At 39.3% G+C, this 23334-nt stretch overlaps 1 protein-coding gene across 2 annotated transcripts in view; it reads right to left on the reverse strand.

The window, feature by feature from the left end:
• Nucleotides 1–1185: 1185 nt before the first annotated feature.
• The window catches only part of hdac4 (histone deacetylase 4), a 167250-nt gene continuing 145101 nt past the window's right edge, over nt 1186–23334 (reverse strand). For both annotated transcript variants that reach the window (XM_047370300.1, XM_047370301.1), the window contains 5 exons: nt 21514–21632; nt 20819–20952; nt 9973–10057; nt 8661–8802; nt 1186–7980 (listed from right to left, as the gene is read on the reverse strand). In XM_047370300.1, the coding sequence (XP_047226256.1) occupies nt 7941–7980; nt 8661–8802; nt 9973–10057; nt 20819–20952; nt 21514–21632 (520 nt within the window). In that variant the 3' untranslated portion in view covers nt 1186–7940. The remainder of the gene's footprint in view (nt 7981–8660; nt 8803–9972; nt 10058–20818; nt 20953–21513; nt 21633–23334) is intronic.

The raw sequence follows: 23334 nt of genomic DNA on the forward strand, positions 1-23334 counted from the left end.
AGCAGAAGAATGTGTTTATTTGAGGGGAGGGAAGGTTGGATTGGTTTTGTTTGCTTTTCGGCTGTTGTCTCAGCGTCAGCCTCACCACCAACAGGGATTCACTGGTGTTTATTTAGACACCAGGTCTGACCCCTGACCTCTCTAAATGTGGGGCTAATCCTGCTCACAGCTACTGTGTTGCCAATAATTCTTCCCTCTGGAGAAATGAACAGTTTTACATGTAGACGACAGTTTTATACAATGAGTCAAACTCAGTTTCTTCTTATCAAGCTACAGATCAAACAAGTTAGTCAAGAAAGAACATTGGGATTAAATATTTTGTTCTCTATTGAGAAATGCTCACATATTGATGTCTAATCTCATTTTTTATATCTCAATGATTTTAGGAAAATGTTAGGACACCCTAGCCACTAACTAGTCTTAATTTGAAATGCTCCTTTTAGTCACCTCTGACATCAGGCTGAGGAAAGTTAACCCTACTCCTCACAGCTGTGAGATGTTTGAGGGATTTCTTTCCTGTATAGCCTGTTTCAAGTCACCAAATAGCTTCTCAGTAAGACCAAGATCTGGACTTTGACTTGGCCCAGGACTTTCCATTCCTTAATTCTCAGCCAATCCTTAATGGATTTACTGATATATTTGTGCCATTATCCTGTTGAAGGCTCCAGTTCTGTTCATTTTTTTTTACATGGTGCTGGGTTTAGTGATTGTAAGCTGACCAGGCGCTGCATCAGCATAGAATCTCATGGAACCTTTTTAAATCCCTGAACAGACTCATAAGCTGCTACAATCTTGTTTCCAAAGGCCTCAGACAGCTCTTTTAGTTTCACCATGTTGTTTACTCCCTCTGCAACTGTAAGGAGCACCACTGCTGAAATACAACCACCCAGCCTCATAGAATCCTAAAAGAGCTCCTATAGCTGTGTGAATGCATGTCTAGTGACCTTCCCTCACTGTCTTTGATTTACTGTCGGCTGATATGGAAACTGCCTGTAACACTGGTGCCTGTTCAAAATGTACCAGCTCCTTGCAAATGACATGTTTACACACCCATCTCTGGTCTGCCTCCAAATTATATATGAATCTGAGTCAAAAATCCAAAAACAAAAGCATGAAAAACATTCAAAACATTTGGGTTTGAGAAATATTAAATTCACACAACTTTCTAAAAAAAACAAGTAATCATTTTCAGAATCAAGGTAGTATTTTAATTCAGGCATTGCATCGGTCTGAAAGGAATTCTTTACACCACATTTACTACATGAAGTACGCTCCACAAATATTAGCTCTCTTTTTAAAGTTGTGTAGAAATGTCTCAAAAAATGTTTGTCTAGGAGACACCAAGATGCAATTATTTGCTGCAATTTTTTTTTAAAGCGAGCTGCTTACAGTCTATAGTGATAAGATGAACTTAGGTCCTTGTCCTCATTCAAATTGTTCTTTTGGTGAACATCATAGTAATTATTGCATCAACAAGTTAAGTTTCAACTTAAAAAAAGCTTCATATTAAAATTGCTTCAGTTTCAATTATTTACCAGTTATTTCTAAGTGTGGAATGTTTTCTCACAAATGAAATGTTGTATTTCCTAAAAGAAATTGTGCAGTAATGCCACGACAATACAAGGTTATTTAAAGTTTTCAGACATGTTTATCTTTTACTGTCTTCTTTACGAATCACTCAGAATGAGCTTAAATCTCATTCACCTATTTTACTCTAGAAACATGTTGTGTTGGTGACAGCAGTGCATGTTTTTCTCTTTATTTAAAAAGTATTTAAAACAGTAAGTGGCCAACTCATCAAAATTACACCAAGAGTGGGGGTCACAAAAGTACATAGAACATCATCTATCTGCAGCTCATCTAGTGAAACAATCATCTAACTGCAAGATCCAGGTCAAAACCACTGCTGATCAAAACGAACACAAAGGCACCCAAGGCTTTGATGAAGAAACTCTGTGGACTGATGACAGTAAGGTGTGCCTTTCTGGAAGGTTTACATCCCTTTAAATTGTACGTAAAACATTATAACGACTGTCAAATGTGTTGGTGGTGGTGGTAGTGTGATGGTCTGGGGCTGCTCTGCTGTTTCAGGATCTAGATGACTTGCCATATTGATACAACCATGAACTCTGCTTTTAGGCACACAATCCTGAAGGAGAAGGTCCAGCCATCAGTTTGTGACCTTAAGCTCAAGCAGGACGAGGAACTGAAGCCTCAAACAAAAAAGAAGGAAATAAAGGTTCTTGAACGGCCTACTCAAAGTCAGGACGTCTTCTTGCAATGATGTGCCATGAACTTAACAGGCCTGCTTCTTGCCCCAGATTTTTGTTTCTCTTAATAAATTGAACATTAAGCTTTGAATTTATCCAAGCTGTTTTTGGGATCTGAAACATTTGAATCTGAAGAAATGTGTTAGTGGGCAAATACTTGTTCACGGCACTGTAAACGTTTACTAAAAGATAAAGGTTCGTGAGGATGTGCACATTCACTACATCACTTTTGATCACTTTAAAAAACACACAATGCAGTTTTTTTTTTTTCAAAAACAATACTTTTATATTGTACATGTCAAAGACAACTTTTTAGAGTAAAGGTTTTCCCAGAAAAAAAAAAGTACTATTTCTGTAACAGCAGAACATGTCAAAATCATACCCGATAAAAAAACAGAGAATGCATTTTATACATGTGTAAACCTGGAACAGCTTGTTTATGAAGCACAGTGGTCATATACAGAAAACTGGCTTTTCCATTCATTTTTTAGTGGAATGGACTAGAACTGTAACAAGGACCGGGCATCAGGATGGACCCCTTTAAAAAAGTCCAGATGTGACACAGAACCCAGTCATCACTGGACTCAAACGGTTAAAATTGTCCTCTGAATGCCACATCTTAGCCACATTTATAACAAATCCCGTTCTGTTGCTGCGGTTTACAAAGCGCCCCACTAAAACAGCTTCTACATAAATACAATCAAATCTATGGTATGTGTTAGATACTGGTTCTACAAGTCCAGGTGTGACGATTCCATATGCTACAGGTAAAAAGCACCCAAACTCCACCTGAACATGAAGTAAGACAGTTCAGATAGACTGGGTACAGTGAAAGTACTAATGTCCTTCAGTGCTGGTATGTGACCCCGGACGGACAGACAGGTAGGCGGTGCATGCAGACAAACATCATGCAGAGAGAAAAGAAGAACGGAGTGAAGTTCGCTCAGACCCCCCGAATGAGCTCTCAGTTCTCTGAGCTTTAAGAGTCAAAATAAAAGCAGGTCTGCTTCTGAATAAATGGACATTCAAATAAAAAAGAAAAGCTGATTTTTTTTCCCTTCTCTTTTCAGTAACTGGACTTTGTTTTTAAGACTAACTGTGAGGACAGACGCTGCTAGTTTTGGCTGTGTTTGGGAAACCAAAACATCAAACAGCAGGAAAGCCACGGGAGTTCTGGGAAGGTTCTCCTTGAGTGAGTTAACGTGTGCAGAGATGTCCTCAGATTCAGCATGAGGTCACGTCACCTCACCCTAACCTCAGTTACCTCTGTATACATTCAATATGCACTCAATAAACAGGCCCAGAGTTACAGAAGACTGCAAAGCAGTGTGCGTGTTTTGGTTAAAAAGGGAATGAAAAGAGAAATAGAAAAATGCATGTCTACCGATGCCCTACTGCGAATGTCCTCTCAGCTCTCCTCCTAGTTTATAGAAAATTATTTACATCTAAACTGTGATTCAACCCATCGACCCCCCCCTTCGAAAATTTGGACCCAACATGAGGATAATGTTGAGTTCATATTCTGAGGTTAAATGAAAAGAATATTTATTGTCTTCTTCTTTTTAGGGCATGAAGCTTAATTCCCAGAATCAGGCTTGATTCAAGCCATTGGAGATCAAATACAATCAGTCCAAATGCAAAGAAAAGGTTTGCTGAAATTTTGTTAAGTATAAGTCACTCAGCAGACATCCCATAGTTAAAAATATTTGTTTTGGTTTTTGCTAGTTAGACAAAAACTTCTGTTGGGGTCTTTTAGACCGGAGAACTAAAATCCAACCATAGGAAATAAATGACTGCAAAGGTAGCAAAAGTTATCTAAATTTAAGGCTCAGAATATCGTGATGAGCAAATCACTGATTACACAGAACCATTGTATCATCACAAAATGCAGCAGAACAAATTGACCCATCAATTATTATTTTAAGCTACAAAAGAGGATGATCTTATAAACCTTAAAGGTTCAGTTCAGATTATTTTCAGTGGGGTTTTGTAAAGAGGGTATGAGCAATTAGTATCTTTCCTGCAGTAGGCAACTCTCTAAATGACCCCAGTTTGGATAAATGATCAAAACAAATATCTGACCATGCAGACGAGCTAAGAGCTAGTCAGCACAGAGCCAAGAACAAAGTGAATTTCTACCATTTTAAAGCAACTGCATTGATTCATGCTGTGAACCTACAGTGTCTCTAAACAGTCACTATAAGGTTTTATGTCCCAAAGAAACTAAAGCAACTATTATTTTCAAACATTTTCCACCTGTAATGTGTGATATTTCCTAAACTGTTGAACTGAAAAAAAACCTGGTATTTGGGGAAAAACAACTTGATTGCATAAGTGTGCAGATCCTTGAACTAATACTCTGCAAAACATTATTGTGATTTAATTTCAGCATTCAGTCTTCCTGAGTTCACACCTGCCAACAATTCACAATTCTAAATAAAGTTCAGCTGTCGTTTTTATTTCTCTGATCAAAATTAACTAATTTGTACAAAAGTGAAGAGTGGAACACAAAACAAATCCACTGCGTTTTTTTATATTAAGTATTCAATATATAGAAATAAATACTGATTAGAGAGGCTAACGGTAACACCGAAGAAGCTGAACACATTGCAGCTTCTTACTGGTTGTGTTGTTTATATGACAGCATTCTCCTGCATCTTTGATCTGTCAGGACTAAAGAATAAAGCTGCAACTCAAATACTTTTCCTCTCAAAGCGAACATCCAAGCCTGGATAAAACGCCTCCAAACCTGGTGGTAGAAAATGTTCAAAAAATGGCTTCAGCACAAGAGGAATAAATTGGAATGGTCTAATTTAAAGGTGTGCACATTTCTGCAAGCAGGTACCCCCACGACAATTTTTTATTATATTATATTATATTATAATAATTATCAAAAAGATCTGATTTGCAGTTGAACTGTACAGAATGTACATTACATTAAAGTAGAAGAAAGTTTGTAAATGACTTTTCAAGGTCTCAGAAAGACCTGCAACTTAACAGGAGTATCCACTTTTTATATTGGCTGTAGTTAATAAACATTACCATGGTCTTCAAGTTTACACTAGATGATTATTTACCTAAAAATCAGCTGATTTTTGAGCATCATCTTCTGCAGGTCGGATTAACTGCCCACACCCCTCTAAAGGCCAATGCTTAAAAAATCTTAGTAAAATATGGGAAAAAAAAAAATACAGAATTTTAAATTGAAATGTCCCCCACAGATCTGAGCTTTCCTACAAGTACAGCGAAACATACAGCATCATAAACATGGAATGGTAAAGATATGTGCATGAGGCATACTGTAACAGTGTTTGTGGTACCCATCAGATAAATAAAAGTGATAAATCATCACTTGTTAAAGACGAGTAAAACAGACAGAAAACGCTGCAATAAACATCAACAGTGACCAAGGACAGCCAAGGTGCCTTCAGTAATGGCGTTAAAATGGACCCACTGCACATACGACCGATAGAAACCATCAGTGTTGCTTTTTAAACAAGATCAAAGTGTTCAGTATGTATAGATATATAATATACTTTCTTTTATATATAAATCTACTATAAACAGACAGTAAATACACAATTTTCCATAATTTTATGAAGTAGAAACATTTCCCAACACTCCCGCACTCCCACCAAAAAAAATCCATGAACTTGGAAATGTTTTCATACAAGGTTCACTACAAAACAGAGTTTGAACCCTCACCTGCTGTGAAGTATGACAGCTTTACAAAGAAACGGAGAAAGTGTGAATGGTGTGCCCAAACAGTCATCGTGTCACTGAAGAGCAACGAAATCAATGAAATGGATGACGTTTCTGGCAGGAATCTTCAGAAGATCAGAGTTCTATGTTCAGAAAACAACCACAGTTCAGTAAATCAGGAAAAGGTCAAAAGGTAGTTTTCCCAGAAGCTGGAGAAAAAGTTAGATGGATGATTACAAATGAATATGGAAAAGCTGCACCATGCATTGTTTTGAAATGAATGTGTGTGAAGTATTATTATTATAACATATTCCCACATTCATAATGCTCAAACTAACCATAATCCTGGATTTCAAAATGTTTCCGGTTCAGCGGAGTATTTTATTGCCAATTATCTAGTGGTGAACTAGCAGATTGCAACCAACAGAACAAGTAAAGCAGCACTTTTTTCCATCATGCATAAACTAGAAAGGGTTTTGGCCTTAAAGTGGTGTTGGGTCTCAGAGTGGTGTCGAGAATCTGCATCTTCCTAATATATAAGAAAATAATGGGGCCACTAAAGGCACGAATGAGTGTATAGTTTGCCCCCTTGTGGGTTTCAGTGGTAACATATCTGTACCAAATGTTGGCGCAGTCTGAAGATATTAAAAAATGGTGTAAGGAAATGTAAACTAATTAATATGTAAATTGGGTTATACATAAAAACCCATTATTAGTGTGTACACTGCTTCATACTGATGAAGAACAGCTTGTATTTCAGTGAACAGACGGGGATGTTCGCCCACCTTCACAGCACCTGACATTTGGGGAGCAGATGTGCTTCTAACCAGGACCTAAAGATGTATAACCAGCTGTGAGGGCCACGGCAGCTCCAGAACACCCCTCCACAGAATCCCAGGTGGGACGGTAAAAACAAATTGGTCCAGATGAAAATAATTACACCCCTCAATATTTTTAGAAAGTGACACAGATTCTACTGTAGAAACGGTCACTGCCAACCCTTTGTGTACCACTCTGTATGTTTGAAACAGCAAAAACCCAACGGTCTCCCTTTATGGATGCGGTACTGTCTAATAAAGATGATTCTAGCTTTCATAATCCACAAAAACATGATGGCTTCTCCTTTTAAATATTCTTGAACTCATCACCCGCTTTTGATTGAGAACTACCTTTCGAGATGTTACAAAAGGAGAGAAAAATTCAAGAAATGGAGGGAGAGACAGTAGACTGCTAGCAGAATAATACAGGTAAACATGCCAATGTTCTCGAGTCTATGTGCCAGAAACACGCAGGCAGCTCATATCTTTCCAGGACAGAAACGTCTGAGTGGATAGTGAAAAGATTCCAAAAACAATTTTTAAGGCAAAGCTCTTTAAGTGGAGCTCAACAGAAGATCCACCATTTTTAAAAACAAAAAAGGCACAAACTTTACTGTCTGTTACTGTCCGAATCCTTGGAATTTATGTAACTTTACCTCGGAAAAATGCAGGATATTCAAAACCGTTCTTCCTCTCAATCGGATACCTTAGAAAAGCAGGCATCCGTCCTTTAGGGCAGAGTCACACGAAGAATAGCTCAGGTGGTTTGGATAAGTCAAAAAACCAGATAAAATATGAGAAGTAGACGACTGCTTTATGTCTCGGTACGGTTCAGACTGGCAGTCAAACTGTACAAGTTTAGTGTTTTTTAAAAGCGCTGGAGGCTTTGACTGTGGAAAAACTGGCTCTTGTGTCCAACACATTAATGTTAACTGCCCTGTGTGCAACTAAGCTCATCTCCAGCTGTCTTCTGCTTCCTGTGCAAGTGCCACTTTCATCAGCTCCTGCCAACATCTCAGAAAGAGAGAGGTCCGATCAGGTCCGACAGCAGTGAGACAAATAATCTACTGGGAGTCCAGACTGACAGGCAGGATGAGGACCCATCCAAAGCTGAACACTGGTCTTGGAAGCTGAAGACTAACCATGTCTTTTACATGGGAACTTCCTCTTCCATCGGCTCCTCTTCAGCCCTAAAACAGAGAACATCACAATGAAAGGAAGAACGTTTTACACAAAGTTTCTATCCCTCTTCTTGGCTTTTCAAATATCTCAGGCCTTTTTCAGCCTCTCTTTAACATCTAGGTGAAAAAAATTTATTGGTTTTAATTTTTTACAGTGCTTCTGGCTTATAGCATAAACTGCATAAAACCCCAAATGCCATGAGCAGAAATGTCTGCACAAGGCATTATCTGGAAAAGTTGTTTATCTCATGCTCACAAGATAATTTTAATATTTCATTTAATATCTCATTATGTTGAGAAAACAACATAAAATGTTTTTTTTTATAATCTTGAGATAATAAGACTGTGCTTGTTTTCTTGCATCAACAGTTTTATTATCTAATTATCTTGAGATTATGAGATCTCAGGCTCATTTTCTCATGATAATCTTTAATATGTCCTTATGTCAAGATTAAATATTAAACTTGGTTTGTATTATTTTCATGTTGTCCAGAGAAAACAAGGCCTCAAGCTTGTTTTGATCTCATCATCCAGAGATACCTAATCCCATTACATAACAGAAATCTACGATAAGTGATGAGTTTCTAGAGAGTTGCATGAGTTTATAGTGAGCTAAATAATAAACTGTGTTTTACTAAAATACATTCATGTAATTTCACCTATAGCCATATAGAGGCCACACCACAGACCTCTTTCCGATGTGCTTGTTAGCGACAGACAATGAAGCCATGGCTGAGACCGTTTCAGCTTCCTCCGCGTCGCGTTGCAGCGCTTCGCTCAGCGAACAACCGAGTGTAGAGGCAGAACGCTGCAGCGAGCGCCAATATTTACCTGCAAAGCAAAACAGAGCGATGCAAACGGTGTCCATCTAGAAGACATCTAGAGAACGTATGTTCAATGAAATAAAAAGTTCTGCATGTGAGCTGCAGAGTCTACGGACATTTAAAAGCTGTTTCACCTTTAAACTCTATGTTACAAATGTGCAACTTTAACCTTCCTAAGAGGTTTTCTTTGAGATTGTTTTTATTTTAGTTTTGCTTAATGTTGATTCTGTTTGTGCATAAAATTTGGCCATGTTGTGTATTTAGGAAATTTCAAATTTTTCTTATTTTTTTGCTCTTTGTGTCTTTAATAAGCCTTTTTAAGTAAACAGCCCCTCTGGCAATTTTGTGCCACTGACACTCATTCAAAATCCCTTTTTCTTAATCAAAGGACCATTACAATTTAAATTTTTGTTTTTAATTAGTTCCCCATTTCCTGGTGGTAGAATCCATTAAGAATTTTGTATTTTATTTGTTTCCGTCATATGAACACATTTTTTATGTACTTTAACCAAACTGCAAATATAGTATGGGGAAAATAAAGTCAACTTTTGGATTAAGTTTCCTACAATGCTCCACAAAAAATAAAAACTCAGATCAACTTTGCTAAAACTGGCATTTAAAAAACATAAACATTTAGGAAATACATGAACATTTGCTCTGTATGGTGGTAAGTGTATGGTGAAGACTAAGTTATTAATAGTAGTTTTCATAAAACAATCTGGAGAAAATATGTCAATTTATTCATTGATTTTTTTGGTTGGTTAAAAGGAATCACACAAGTTTATATACATTATTTCCCTGGTAAGCATTTCTTTGACTGAGTAATTTAGAAATTATTTATTAGACAACTGGCAGCTATGAAACAGGTGGAGCACAAAATAGAGGCATAGAAGGCTAAACAAGCTTTAAAGTTCATGTCATTTTAAAATGGATCAGCATTAGTAAAGAAAAGTGGTGCAAAAACAGCTTTCTTCACTTTAACTGAAAAATGTCATTGCTTATAGCACTGCTTGCTTTGTTATCTGTGCATTTTTCAACTACAAATTAAAACAACTGACTAAAAAGTCTGATTTTATCAGTTTTTCCTGGGATTTTAGAGGCACACATGTTTAAGAACATTGGACGTATAACTAGAGATGTGTATAAGCCACTGGGTTAGTGTGAGTGGACTACTCACTCTGAACTTCGATTACTTTCTCCATAGAGCGCACAGCGTTGGCATTTGGTTTCTGCTGAAGCACCTCGTAAGGAATGGGGTCCAACTGAAACAGACAGAAAAAAGAGGTTTAAAACATTTCTAGCTTAATGTCTTCATTTCTCTGAAGGATCAACTAGACAACTCAGACGTTATTTAAGGGGCTTTTACTACAATGTAATTTCTGTATGTTGGAACAGACAGCAGCACAACATCTACATCAACATTTGTGCCTCTCATTTGTGGAAATAATAGCTGCAGCTTGATAAATACTCTTGTGAATGTGCTCCACAGGTGTTCAGAACGTTTTCTCCAAAACCCCATTTGACCCGACGCGGTCCCCTTGTGGTTTACAGGATCATTTTTGAAATGCTGACCACAACCCACTGTTAAGCCAATCCAAAAGGTTGGGAACAATCTCAAGCTGCTGACACAATAAAAAAAAGTCCCGCCTGCAGATGCACGCCTCTTCCCACTCCTCAACAGCTTTGCTACTCTTTGACACAAACTACACTGAGTGCTTTGTTCTGAGTCCCACTCGAAGGAAACACAGATGCATAAACCTGGAAACAACCAGTTCACACATACACCTCTGTGAGTACGGCTAATTCTGCGAAAAACTCCCAAGCCACAATTTAGAGCAAACAAGAGCTATTCCCCAAAGTGCCTTCCTAACCCGGAATGATTTAATTTCCCCTTTGGCCGACTGCTCGTTCAACACTTTCTCATCCCGTTTCGTTACACAGGCTCATTCAGCTCCACATTCCACCACAGACGGCACACATCCCCGTTCTTGCTTTGTCATAACCTCTGAGGAATAGCACGCCAACATGGAAACATGTAAAGAGAGACATGCAGAGTTAGAAAGAAGGAAAAAAGGTTTGGCTTGACATTTAGAGAGCAGGATGCCAGAGAGAAAAAGGAAAAAGTCATTGACGGTTGATCTGGCCTGGCCAAGACTGAAAGTTTTATTTTAATTAAACCAAACAGTGTATGGGAGGGGTCCAGGGGGCCGAGGGAACAAGGCGGTTCGGGGGCGAGATGGATACTTTAATCCTGCTGTGGCACGGCAGACTACATCATGCATTTAGGAACAGATCACATTCAGCTTGTGCATAGGTCCTTCAAGTTACTTGTTACATGACCGACTCTTATTCAAACAGCAGAATCACATTAATGCTGCAGGTATTCATTGCCAAAAGTATCAGGACACCTGTCCAAATCATTGAATTCAGGTGTTCCAGTCACACAGATCACAGGTATATACAATCAAGCACTTGGGAACAAAGAATGGGTTGCTTTCAGGAGTTAAAATTAGGATTTCTGTTGCCACAAGAAATAAAATGAAATCTATGAGCCTAAAAGCCTGGTAACAGGACGCCAAGAAAGGTCCTCGAGTTTGAAAGTGACGCAAATTAAATGGATGCTGTCTGAAAGTGGCTTAACGTTCCTATAACTGTGGCTGAGTGAGAGACAGCAGAACCTTTTCATCATCCACATCAGGAGACTCTGATCATCAATCTTTCAGTCAAAGAGCACAAAATTTCAGCCCATGCTGATCCAGCTTTCTTCAGCTCTCTGCCACAGCGAGGTCAGGGGTTCTTCGGGGTTTGCTGGAGTTCAGCTCAGAGCAGAGCTGGATGGGGGCAGCTTGTCAGTTTGATTGACAGCCGGGTCGCACACTTATAAACTTTAATGACTCTTGTCATGGTACCCCAGGGGCCCAAACTCAGGAGGTACGCTAAAGACGCACATGCATTTGAACAAAATACATGAAGGACTAATATAAACAAGCCTGCATTTATCTATGACATCATCCATGGCATCGATACATTTTGCTGCTTTTATCTACACATCAAATGCATCGCAGTCTTTAAGCAAGTCAGACAGAGATGTTGGGTTCAAATGATCTCTGAGGATATCTACGACTTGGCCAACAAAACCGAGACACCGTGCAAAGCCATGAGCTGAGAGAGAGGAATGTGCTCCGGTAAAAACATTCCTAAGGGAGGCTCTAAGCAAAACAGTGGAAAGACGAGGAATTCCACTTGTTCAGCAAAATAAAAAGTGCACAAGGCATCCATTGTTTACTCTTTTGTCCGTCTGCACATGCTAACAGCTGCCAAAATTGTCTGATTATGTTACGCTAACTGAACAAGGTAATCACGTGCATTATGCAAAGCGGGTGACCCTTTCAGATAAGGGTTGCAGGTTTTTCCTTGGATTGTTTTGTGGGGAACAGTCGGACCCAAAGGTCGACAAGTGAAATCGAGCAGTTTTACTGTAACTGAAGAGCAAACACGCTTAATGACCTCATGGACGACTGGCAGCAATTAGCATATTAGCTAGTTGTTTATCAAATAATTGCTAACAACCATGGTTTTGTGTTGGCCAACATCTGCATGCGAGCAATCATCAATTAGTCCCGAGTTCAGAGTTCACAAGCATAGTTGCAAATGCATCATTCATGAGCTATTTAAGGAGACTGAATTGGTGATTAAATATTACAGAGAAGGTGGACAAAAGGAGCCTGCAGAGTTTGTTGATTTTCCTCCATTTTCTTTAAGCTAGTATAAGCAACTTTAATAAAAATTGCTTATTATTAATTAATAGCTTATAATTAACAGCTTTAGGATTTTTTAAAACACTGACTGTAGAAGCAACACAGGAGGGAATGAAAGGATGCTCTGGTTCCAATCTGGGTAAATTTCTCCTTTTTAGTTGGCCACATAATTAATAGAGTGTGTTAGTCTACAGCATTTTAAATTGATCACCAAACCTATTTTTCTACCGATGAAATTAAGTGAAAGGAGTAGCGCACTGTGGTGTTAGAAATGCACCTAAAAACCACGTGGTGATTTGGTTCTGTTTGGGAACTAAAAAACTTGTCTGTGGTTCATTCAGGGTTTGAGAGAGCAAAAGAGAGCGAGTCAGTAGCAGATAACAGGAAGGATAAACAGCTTCGCTGCTTTCTTTAACCTTTTTAGCTTTCAACCTCTGTCTGCCATGTCTGGATTTGGAAATGCTGATTGGCTTTTAGAAATCTCAGAGTTAGGGAAGGGTTTGCGTTCTCTATGGAACAGCACATGCTAATTCCACTAGTTGCTAACACAAGGTGCTAAAGACAGCTTAAAATGTCAACCCTGTGATTATTTTGTTTTTTAAATAACAGTAAAAACCTTTTTACAGCAACATGTGCAGCGTAGCTTCGCCTCGGCACGTAATCTGGAAAGCTTACGGCTGCTTAAAGTGGAACTAAACCCAATGAAAAGAAAGGCATAACCCCGCCCCAGAGAAATTTTGAAAAATCCATCAAAGTGGGCAGTGCCAAGAGACACTCGGGCGTGGCCAAGTAGGGGGATGAGCGCATGGGGTTAAGCGGGGGGTGAGGTGACATATTGAAACATGGAGAGTGAGCAGAGCGACGCTGGTAGTTTCGCCACTGATAGATCTTTGAGGTGGAGGATTTTCACCCCACTCAGTGATGCCCAAAGAAGGCGCTGCCAAGGCAGTGGAAGACAGGATGGGTCAAGTTTCTGAGTGGCAGTTAGCAGCATCATAGCTAATATGGGCTAATGTTCAAAGCAGTAACAAACTTTCAAAAAGTTTACATTTACATGTAGATTTCTATTATTTAAAGTAAAGCATATGATCGAAGGCATAAAGCATAAAACGCTATGATCAATCCTCGCAACTCCAACTCCTGCCTCGTTACGAGGGCGTGTCTGAGTGAGATGGTTTTATACCTGAACGCTGGGCTGTGACCTAGACATGAACCAATAGGAAAATTCAACTGCAGTGACCACCACAAAGCAGAGAGGGCAGCACTAAGATGGTTTTAGGACAAATGTTGCAGAATTAAACAAGTGTACAAGAAAATGTAAAAAAAAACAAAATGCACAGTAGCATAAAGATAGTACCCTTAAGGCCCAATTTATACATTTTATCTGCAAAAACTGTTGATTTGGTGTTTAGTTACTTTTAAGGTAAAAAGGCAAGAAAAAATTATTCTGAATGCTGCTTTCATATCCTCTTATAGTCCTTAAGTAAAAATGTAAATTGGCATCAGCAGGTCAAAGCTTAGACTGGAAATCAGGCGGAAAATTCTGATCATTACACTTCTAATCACAATCTTTTTATTTAAAAATGCCAAACTCCCATGTAAACCTACCATATGGCACCACACCTGACAGTTCAAAAACTTGTAAAACAAAGAACAGGACATTCAGCCCACATGTTTGGATCGGAGATTTGTTTTTCTACTGCGGTAATGTTGTGGGTCGATGAGGCTCCCAGACAATACAAAGCGTCAGACGATTCAATGCACCATAAACAAAAGCACAGTGAACCAGTTCATCCAGCTGTGGTTTAATGTCTGAACCCATCCAGCACTGCCACACACACATCTAGCCCAGAACTAAGGCTTATTCTGCAGGAAAAACTCCCTCAGCGGACATGTTTAAAAGCTGTTGTCCAGGTAGCAGCCACACACACTAAAGTTGTGCTTCAGCCTCAAATAGCAACTCTTACAAAAATGGATCAAAACAAATATAACAGAGTGGGATTTTCATACTGCACCGACATTTCCCAGCAACATTCCAAAGCCATTACATGGACCTTAGTGGAGAGCATAAAAATGCTTTCTTCCTGCTGATTCAATCTGATTTAGATATTTAAGTTGTTGTTTTTTTTTTTACTGTCGCCCTTAGCAATCAAAGATCCAAACAACTAAAAGATCTGGTTTTGTTCAATCAGCTGATGTCATTATTCCCAGCTGGACAAGTCAGGAAAACCTTGGACTGCAATCAATACCAGGAATCCTGCAATTTCTGTAACATTCTCTAGACAACTTCTCAGGAAAAGACACAATTTTTCATGATTTTGTAAAAAGATTTTTAATGCCAAACTAGACATTAACCTCAATAAATGCACATTAATATTAATTTGAGTAATAATAGCCTTCCTTGCCTTAATACTGATTTTAAACATTTTCACCTTGCACATATACAGCATTATATAGCTGCTGAATTACAATAGTTTCCTCCTTCCCAACTTCAAATGATTACTCTGTTTCCTTTAACTATCTGAACCCTGGACCCGGGCTGACCCTGCTGGTAGAGGTGTGAGGGTAAGCGTTTTCAGATGTGGGCGAGAGCACTGCACTGCAGGGAAGGGGGAATGAATGCCCCCTGTTGCCTCCTGCCCATTCTCAAGTTCTCAGCTCAATATGGCACCCACCCAGGGACCTCCTTCAAACTCTTGTTGGCAGAAGTGACCAGCAGGCTGCTGAAACATTAGAAGCAAAGCCCCTTGGCATACTTCATTACGTGGCTGCAGTGTGGTGCAGTGATTAACGAGAATCCAGTCTCTCAAACTGGAGGTTCAGGCAGCTGAACTATGTGACAGCAAAAGAAACAGCCCCTCTAAGGCGTCCTTGAGTTTCTGAAGCCTTTCCAGATGTCATTGTGCTGTCATGAACTGAAGCAGTATGCAGAGGTATTACATTAGGTCTCTAAGTACAGTGAAACCTTTTTTAGGCACACCTGGTTGAATTTGTGCAAAAATAATCCCACAATAAACACACAAAGAAATTCAACCATTAATTTGATTAATATTGTATAAACTCCCCTTTAGCCTGTTGGACACCTTATCTCCAGTGACATTTTATAAGGTTGGAACATACAGTAATGGAGAGCATCTTTGACCAATAGTATTGGCACAACTTCTCTAGATCAGTGGTGTCCATCTCCAGTCCTCCAGGGCTGGTGGTCCACAGGTTTTAGATGTGACCTCGCTCCAACACAACTGGTTGAAATGATCTTCTTGACATGTCATTTAGATGTTCAGGGGCCAGATAAAGAGCCATCATATGTTTTAGTTGTGTTGAACCAGAGAAGATTTAAAAGATGCAGCATACCGGCTCAAAGACAGGCTTTAGACATCCCTGCTGTAGATCATCCAGAGTCCTGGGTCCTCTCATCAGCTCACCCCATAGGTTTTCTTTAGGATTTAGGTTTGGAGACTGAGATGGCCTTGAAAGATCGTTGTGTCAGCTGAAACATTTCTGTGTAATTTCATTGATTTGGTCATATGTTTTGGATTATTAGCCTACTAAAAGACTCAGTCCTGTCCTGGGATTTTAAAGACTTTCTGATGCCATGCATCTGTAAGTCTCAACAGCCTGTAAATGAGAAACAGGCCCACAGCATCACAGATTTTCAACCATACTTAACAGTGGGCATGAGGGATTTTTCCACATATTCATTCTTTGTATCCCTTTAAAGTGTTTGCTGCTGAAAAACTTGATTTCAGGATGTTTTCTCACCAGGAAAGTCTTTGGGACTTTGGTTGGGCAGGAAATGATTTGGTGTGCTATCACAGGAAGGTGAGGCAGGAGGCTACACAGTGGGGAGGGTAACATCATGATGGGCTGTGGTGGTTTTTACAACACATATATGCCTGATCATATACCCTAATCATATGTCACGTCCTCCCTTGTTTGGCGTCCAGCAGAGCTGAGATGAGCTTTCACACCCGACTAAACTAAGCAACTATCCAAGGAGAAATTCAAACACCCCTTTTAAGAGGACATCTTCTCCTGTCTTTCCTAATTTGAAGAGTCGCGAAGAGAAGGGCCCTCTGTGTGGCAATATATTTTTAACCCAGTTAAAAGGGAAGTCATACAGCAGCAAAGTTCCTAAACAGCGTAACTAAGCAGTGAGGTAATGACACTGCAGGCAGATCCTTGAAGTTCTGGATTCTTTAACAGGTTTGGCACAAATGAATATTTTTATATAATAAAACAATCAAGCCAAAATAGCAAAGTAAGTCCAGTCTTACTTTATGATCTAAATGTTCCAGTTTTAAGGATTTATGGAGTTTGATCCTTTATTGTTGTTTGTTTGGCTTGAACTCCAGCATGGGACCATTTTTTTATTTTTATTATTAATGTCAAAAACATAATTCAAAAGATCTGCTGGAGGGAAGCAAGTTGTCATAATGGAATTTGATTTATAACTTAATGTTTGTTAATAGGTCTTGTGCAATTGACTTGTTATATTCACATAAACACAGTTTGGTGTAAAATGAAGGCTGAAAAAAACAAAAAAATCATTTCTGGGCTTTATTTCGATGTGACATGGCCATTATAAGCATTGATGTTTGGCCACATGACAGCATCAGAACAGTTGTAAATGTTTATGCCTTTTTATAAATCATAATAGTCACTCAGCAAAGGAAAACAGCTTTAGCGATTACAGAGGGCTCCCTCATAACTCTGACGGTGTACACAGCTAGGCCTGCAGCAAATCATCAGAGCGATCAGTTTCTACACATGATGTTAGTCTGATTATTCCCTCTTTAAATACTGTCTGTGCGGCTTCACATGACTTCCTTTGGCTTGACCGGTTTAGCATAGTTTTATGTTAAATTAAAGCAGATTGTCTGTGTATGTGTGGCTGCTAGAATCTGCAGTTTCTCATATACAGGTCCTTCTCAAAATATTAGCATATTGTGATAAAGTTCATTATTTTCCATAATGTAATGATAAAAATTTAACATTCATATATTTTAGATTCATTGCACACTAACTGAAATATTTCAGGTCTTTTATTGTCTTAATATGGATGATTTTGGCATACAGCTCATGAAAACCCAAAATTCCTATCTCACAAAATTAGCATATTTCATCCGACCAATAAAAGAAAAGTGTTTTTTATACAAAAAACGTCAACCTTCAAATAATCATGTACAGTTATGCACTCAATACTTGGTCGGGAATCCTTTTGCAGAAATGACTGCTTCAATGCGGCATGGCATGGAGGCAATCAGCCTGTGGCACTGCTGAGGTCTTATGGAGGCCCAGGATGCTTCGATAGCGGCCTTTAGCTCATCCAGAGTGTTGGGTCTTGAGTCTCTCAACGTTCTCTTCACAATATCCCACAGATTCTCTATGGGGTTCAGGTCAGGAGAGTTGGCAGGTCAATTGAGCACAGTGATACCATGGTCAGTAAACCATTTACCAGTGGTTTTGGCACTGTGAGCAGGTGCCAGGTTGTGCTGAAAAATGAAATCTTCATCTCCATAAAGCTTTTCAGCAGATGGAAGCATGAAGTGCTCCAAAATCTCCTGATAGCTAGCTGCATTGACCCTGCCCTTGATAAAACACAGTGGACCAACACCAGCAGCTGACACGGCACCCCAGACCATCACTGACTGTGGGTACTTGACACTGGACTTCTGGCATTTTGGCATTTCCTTCTCCCCAGTCTTCCTCCAGACTCTGGCACCTTGATTTCCAAATGACATGCAGAATTTGCTTTCATCCGAAAAAAGTACTTTGGACCACTGAGCAACAGTCCAGTGCTGCTTCTCTGTAGCCCAGGTCAGGCGCTTCTGCCGCTGTTTCTGGTTCAAAAGTGGCTTGACCTGGGGAACGCGGCACCTGTAGCCCATTTCCTGCACACGCCTGTGCACGGTGGCTCTGGATGTTTCTACTCCAGACTCTCTCCACTGCTTCCGCAGGTCCCCCAAGGTCTGGAATCGGCCCTTCTCCACAATCTTCCTCAGGGTCCGGTCACCTCTTCTCGTTGTGCAGCGTTTTCTGCCACACTTTTTCCTTCCCACAGACGTCCCACTGAGGTGCCTTGATACAGCACTCTGGGAACAGCCTATTCGTTCAGAAATTTCTTTCTGTGTCTTACCCTCTTGCTTGAGGGTGTCAATAGTGGCCTTCTGGACAGCAGTCAGGTCGGCAGTCTTACCCATGATTGGGGTTTTGAGTGATGAACCAGGCTGGGAGTTTTAAAGGCCTCAGGAATCTTTTGCAGGTGTTTAGAGTTAACTCGTTGATTCAGATGATTAGGTTCATAGCTCGTTTAGAGACCCTTTTAATAATATGCTAATTTTGTGAGATAGGAATTTTGGGTTTTCATGAGCTGTATGCCAAAATCATCCGTATTAAGACAATAAAAGACCTGAAATATTTCAGTTAGTGTGCAATGAATCTAAAATATATGAATGTTAAATTTTCATCATGACATTATGGAAAATAATTAACTTTATCACAATATGCTAATATTTTGAGAAGGACCTGTACAGTTGACATACACAAAAAAACTTTTATAGTTATAGAAACATAAATTTCTACAGCTTAAAATTCCCTCTCTCAACACTACATTTTAAGGATAAATAAGGTTACATATTTTAGAAGAACGAACTGCAAAAAACCCTCCAGCATCTAAATAAATGAGCTTAAAGGAGGAAGAGTTCTGCTTTGCGTCACTAAGCACCAATGTTTGTTGAGGGCCACAGATCGGCCCACACACTCCCTTAATTACTCTTTATGCCTGGAAATCCTCGCCCTCTGACGCGCAGTGTGTGTGTGTGTTGATGTCCTGTTTCAGTGGTGGTGAAGAAAGACGAAGACGACATGAGGACAAGATGTGGTTAAATCAAACGGGGACCGCTAATCCAGTAATAGGAACATTTTTTTCTGGGTCTTTTCTTCTTTTCTTTTTTTATATCTGTACAACAGAATCACCTAATATTTATTTTTCATCTTTCTCTTGTAGTTAGGCATCAAGATTAATTATTTAATCTGCATTTAATTTATTTAAAACATTGTTGTCTTTGACCAGCTTTGAACACCTGATCTGGCAACCAACAAATGCCTTTCAAAAGTATTCACACCGCTTAAAATGTTTCACATTTTAGCAAACTTTAATGTATGTCACTGGTATTTTATGTGATAAACCAACACAATGTTGTCTAGAATTGTAAAATGGAAGAAAAATGACACATGGTCCTCTTATTTATTTATAAAAAAAATCTTTGCAAGTCCCCTAATTGGTAAATCCCAAACCACTTGTGTGTAATATATTTTTAGTATAAGTCCAGCTGCTCTGTGAAGACCTAAGAGGTTCGAGAACATTAGAGGATAAACAGCAGCATGAAGAGCAAGGAACACAGCAGACATATCAGGGAGAAAGTTTTGGAGAAGTTTAAAGCAGGGTTATGTTCTAAAAAAATATCTCAAGCTTTGAACATCTCTCTGAGCTCTCTCCAATCATCTGAAAATGAAAGAGTTCTTGTACAACTGTAAACTAACAAGATATGGCCATCAACCAAGACTGACAGGCTGTCTGACAAAGAGATATTTAACCAGAGAAGCAGACAAAGACTCTGGAGGAGCAGCAGAGTTCCGCAGCTTCACGTCATGTAGGCGACACAGAAAACGTTGAAGAAGTTCTACAGATGAAACCACTGAATTTTTTGGACTGCGCTATGTAGCAGAGAAAGAACCCTGGAACATTCCCGTGTTGAAGTGAGAAGGCAGCATCATGGTTTGCGGATGCTTTTCTGATGTGAAGATGGAGCTAAATAAGGACAATCCTAGAAGAAAACCAGTTGGAGATAGAAACGACTTGAGATTGGGGGGAACGTTCACGTTCCGTCGGGACAAAACAGCCAGACCTCCAACAGAATGATTTAGATCACAGCGTATTCATGCCTTAGAGTGGTCCAGTCAAAGTCCAGATTTAAATTCAGTTGAAAATAAGTGGCAACACCTGAAATCAGATGTTCCTAGACACTCTACATCCCAATTGACATGTTGAAGTATTTTACATAGAAGAATGGGCCACGATTTCAGTGTCTAGAAGATCTGTAGCTGTTATTGCAGCAAACGTTGAAAAAGGGTATGAATATTTTTTTAAGATGGTATAAAACCAGTTTAATGTCTGAAATAGGGATCATCATCTGAGAATAATTTCACATCAAATTTTAGTCGTCAATATTCCCACACCAAAGGCGGGTGAGCAATTTTTACCTCATTGCCGAGCAGAGCAGAAATGCAGGCTTCAGAGGCATCACATATGGCTGTGAGGTCATGACCCCCTTCCAGGGCAAGCACCAAGCGACCGCCGGCCAGGTCCATCAGCTGCCTGGTCAGGTAGCTGAAGCCTGAAGACAAAGGAAATCACAGTAAAGGAAAAGAAAAAATGAAACGAATGAGACCCGCTTTTGAGCTTCCAGCTTCCTCTGGGATTCTGATTAAAGCAAAAAGACAAAAAATGGTGAAGGAAAGAGTCACTGCGTGAGAGAGAGGAAGAAATGGGGAAAGAGAGCTCTGTGGAGTAAGTGAAGGCCAAGAACCAGCCCTTATATGAGCCAGGTTTAATTTTAATAAACACAGCTTTGCATTTAGTTGTGGTCACAGCCTTTGATGTTGTTCCTCTCAGTAAGGAGCAGAGATGAATAAATCCATTCAGCTTTACTTCATTCTGCCCAAATTGTAACCCATCTCCTCTTTCTGCAATCCTTTGTAAACCACCTATTTCAGCCCCTTGAACAACCAGAACGTCTGCTCTTATTTAGGATATCCAGTGAAAAAAATCAGCTGCACACAATGAGTGTTTCCTTGCTGAATGTAACTCAGTGGTGATCAAAACTGGTTTAAGAGTGTTAGTTGACAAAGAGTACAGTTTAGTAAAGTAATCAGTTATTATTATAATCAATAGTTACATTTGGCTGTCAGTTTGTATCCTCCCAGGGGTGGGGCGTGTCCGTCAACTGCGTCGAAGCCAGAGGACACCAGAACCACATCTGGGGCGAACTCGTTGGCGATGGGCATCACCACCGTTCTGCAGTAAGAAAAATGTGTCGTTGAAGTGAATGGCATGTTCTAAAGCTGTAAACTTTCTGCTTTACCTTTCATGCAAGTTTATCTTTGCATGAAAGCAAATGGTGTTCAGAGATCTGTGAAGCAACAGCTGGTTTTCTCTAGTTTTATCCACTGGATTTTCTCAGAATATCATTGAAAAACATTTCTAATAAAACTAAAAAGGTTGTGCTCTGTTACCTTTCCTTACCTTTCATTTATTTACATGTTCCTCAGACCAAACATCCACTCAGTATGTTTGCATGTACAGTAATGTGACAGGAATAATTACCACACATCCTATTTGAAGTGGCAAGTCTGGAAATTTGGTGGCAGGAATAAACCCCATGGTCAAGTCAAAAGCAGAACCAGAAGGACATATGTAATTATATGTTTGCAAATTATGTATGATGCCTCAAACACTGCATGGGTGTGGTGATTGACGGCTGTTTGTATATAAACCTAATTCGGTAAACAACTGGTTAGCACATAGTGCCCGTGTACACCAGGCGCAATACACATAAATAAATAAATAATCCCCAACGGTGGGGAAAATGTGCAATGATTCACTGCAAAATGTGGTTGGAAAATCCAGGGAGGTTTCTATGGTGACCCTGTTTGGAAGAAAAGAGGCTGCATTATGAGTACATGCAAAGAAATATTAAACTAATCTCAATTTATCAGTGTTTAGTGTCTAGATATTTTTTTTAACCTGCATCAATGTGGTATGAAGTTCTAATAGGTTGTGATTATGTCAACATTAAGTGTCAAAGTTCGACAGAAGAAGATCCTGGACAAAGATGAATTCAATAAATTGGGGTACTTCACTCTAGCACAGTCTCCACACGTCCTTTTGGTGAAACCTGATGCAACTGCTGTCGTGTCTGGTCCAATAAAAGCTTTAAATAAGCACCAAAAAAAAGCGTTTTTTTACGCCATTTAGTTGTGTAAACATCATGGCAAGCAAGTTAAAGAATAATAAGATGTTGGTTCTGTTCACTGAAAATCAGTGAACAGAACCAACCGTAAATGGAGAAGAAGGTCCGTAACTATATCAACCCCAGCCAGAGGGTGGCGCTATCAGAAGACATAGAAAAACCTTCTGAACTTTTAGGTAATTTATTATTTCTTCTTAAATTTATTTATTTAAATTACATACTACATTTATGAGGTGATTTAAAACAGTAAAAGCTTACAATGTGGTTTTTAATCCTTTTTCTTTAAAGGAGTATAGTTCTAAGTTGTAATTTATAAACTGCATTATTATGTGATACACAATATATATTTTATAGAACATAAGTAGCTTGGTAGGTCTTATTAAATCCCCTGGAAATTCAGTAAAGTTGTAATACATGTCCAGAATTAGACCTCCTTCCTCTTGCCTGGATTGTTCATCAGTAGAGACAGGCTTAGGTGACGGAAGTTGTTCCCTTTAATCATTATACACACCCAGAATGAGTTACTGGTGAGAAAAATATGATTTTAAAAACTCATTAGTGACCAGCAGCTGCATCACAAGTGTCTGCCCTGTCTGGCATGATGTTACAAAACACATTTACTCTCTTATGTTGATGTTTTATTGCATCGAACAGCCCAGAAGTTGCACTGACTCCCATTCAGACAGCGTGAAATAGCAATGAATCCATCGATCCTTAAAGTTTCTTTCCAAACAAATGTAACTTGTA

This window comes from Girardinichthys multiradiatus, chromosome 7 (assembly GCF_021462225.1).
Source record: "Girardinichthys multiradiatus isolate DD_20200921_A chromosome 7, DD_fGirMul_XY1, whole genome shotgun sequence".
In the NCBI taxonomy this organism is placed as follows: Eukaryota; Metazoa; Chordata; class Actinopteri; order Cyprinodontiformes; family Goodeidae; genus Girardinichthys; species Girardinichthys multiradiatus.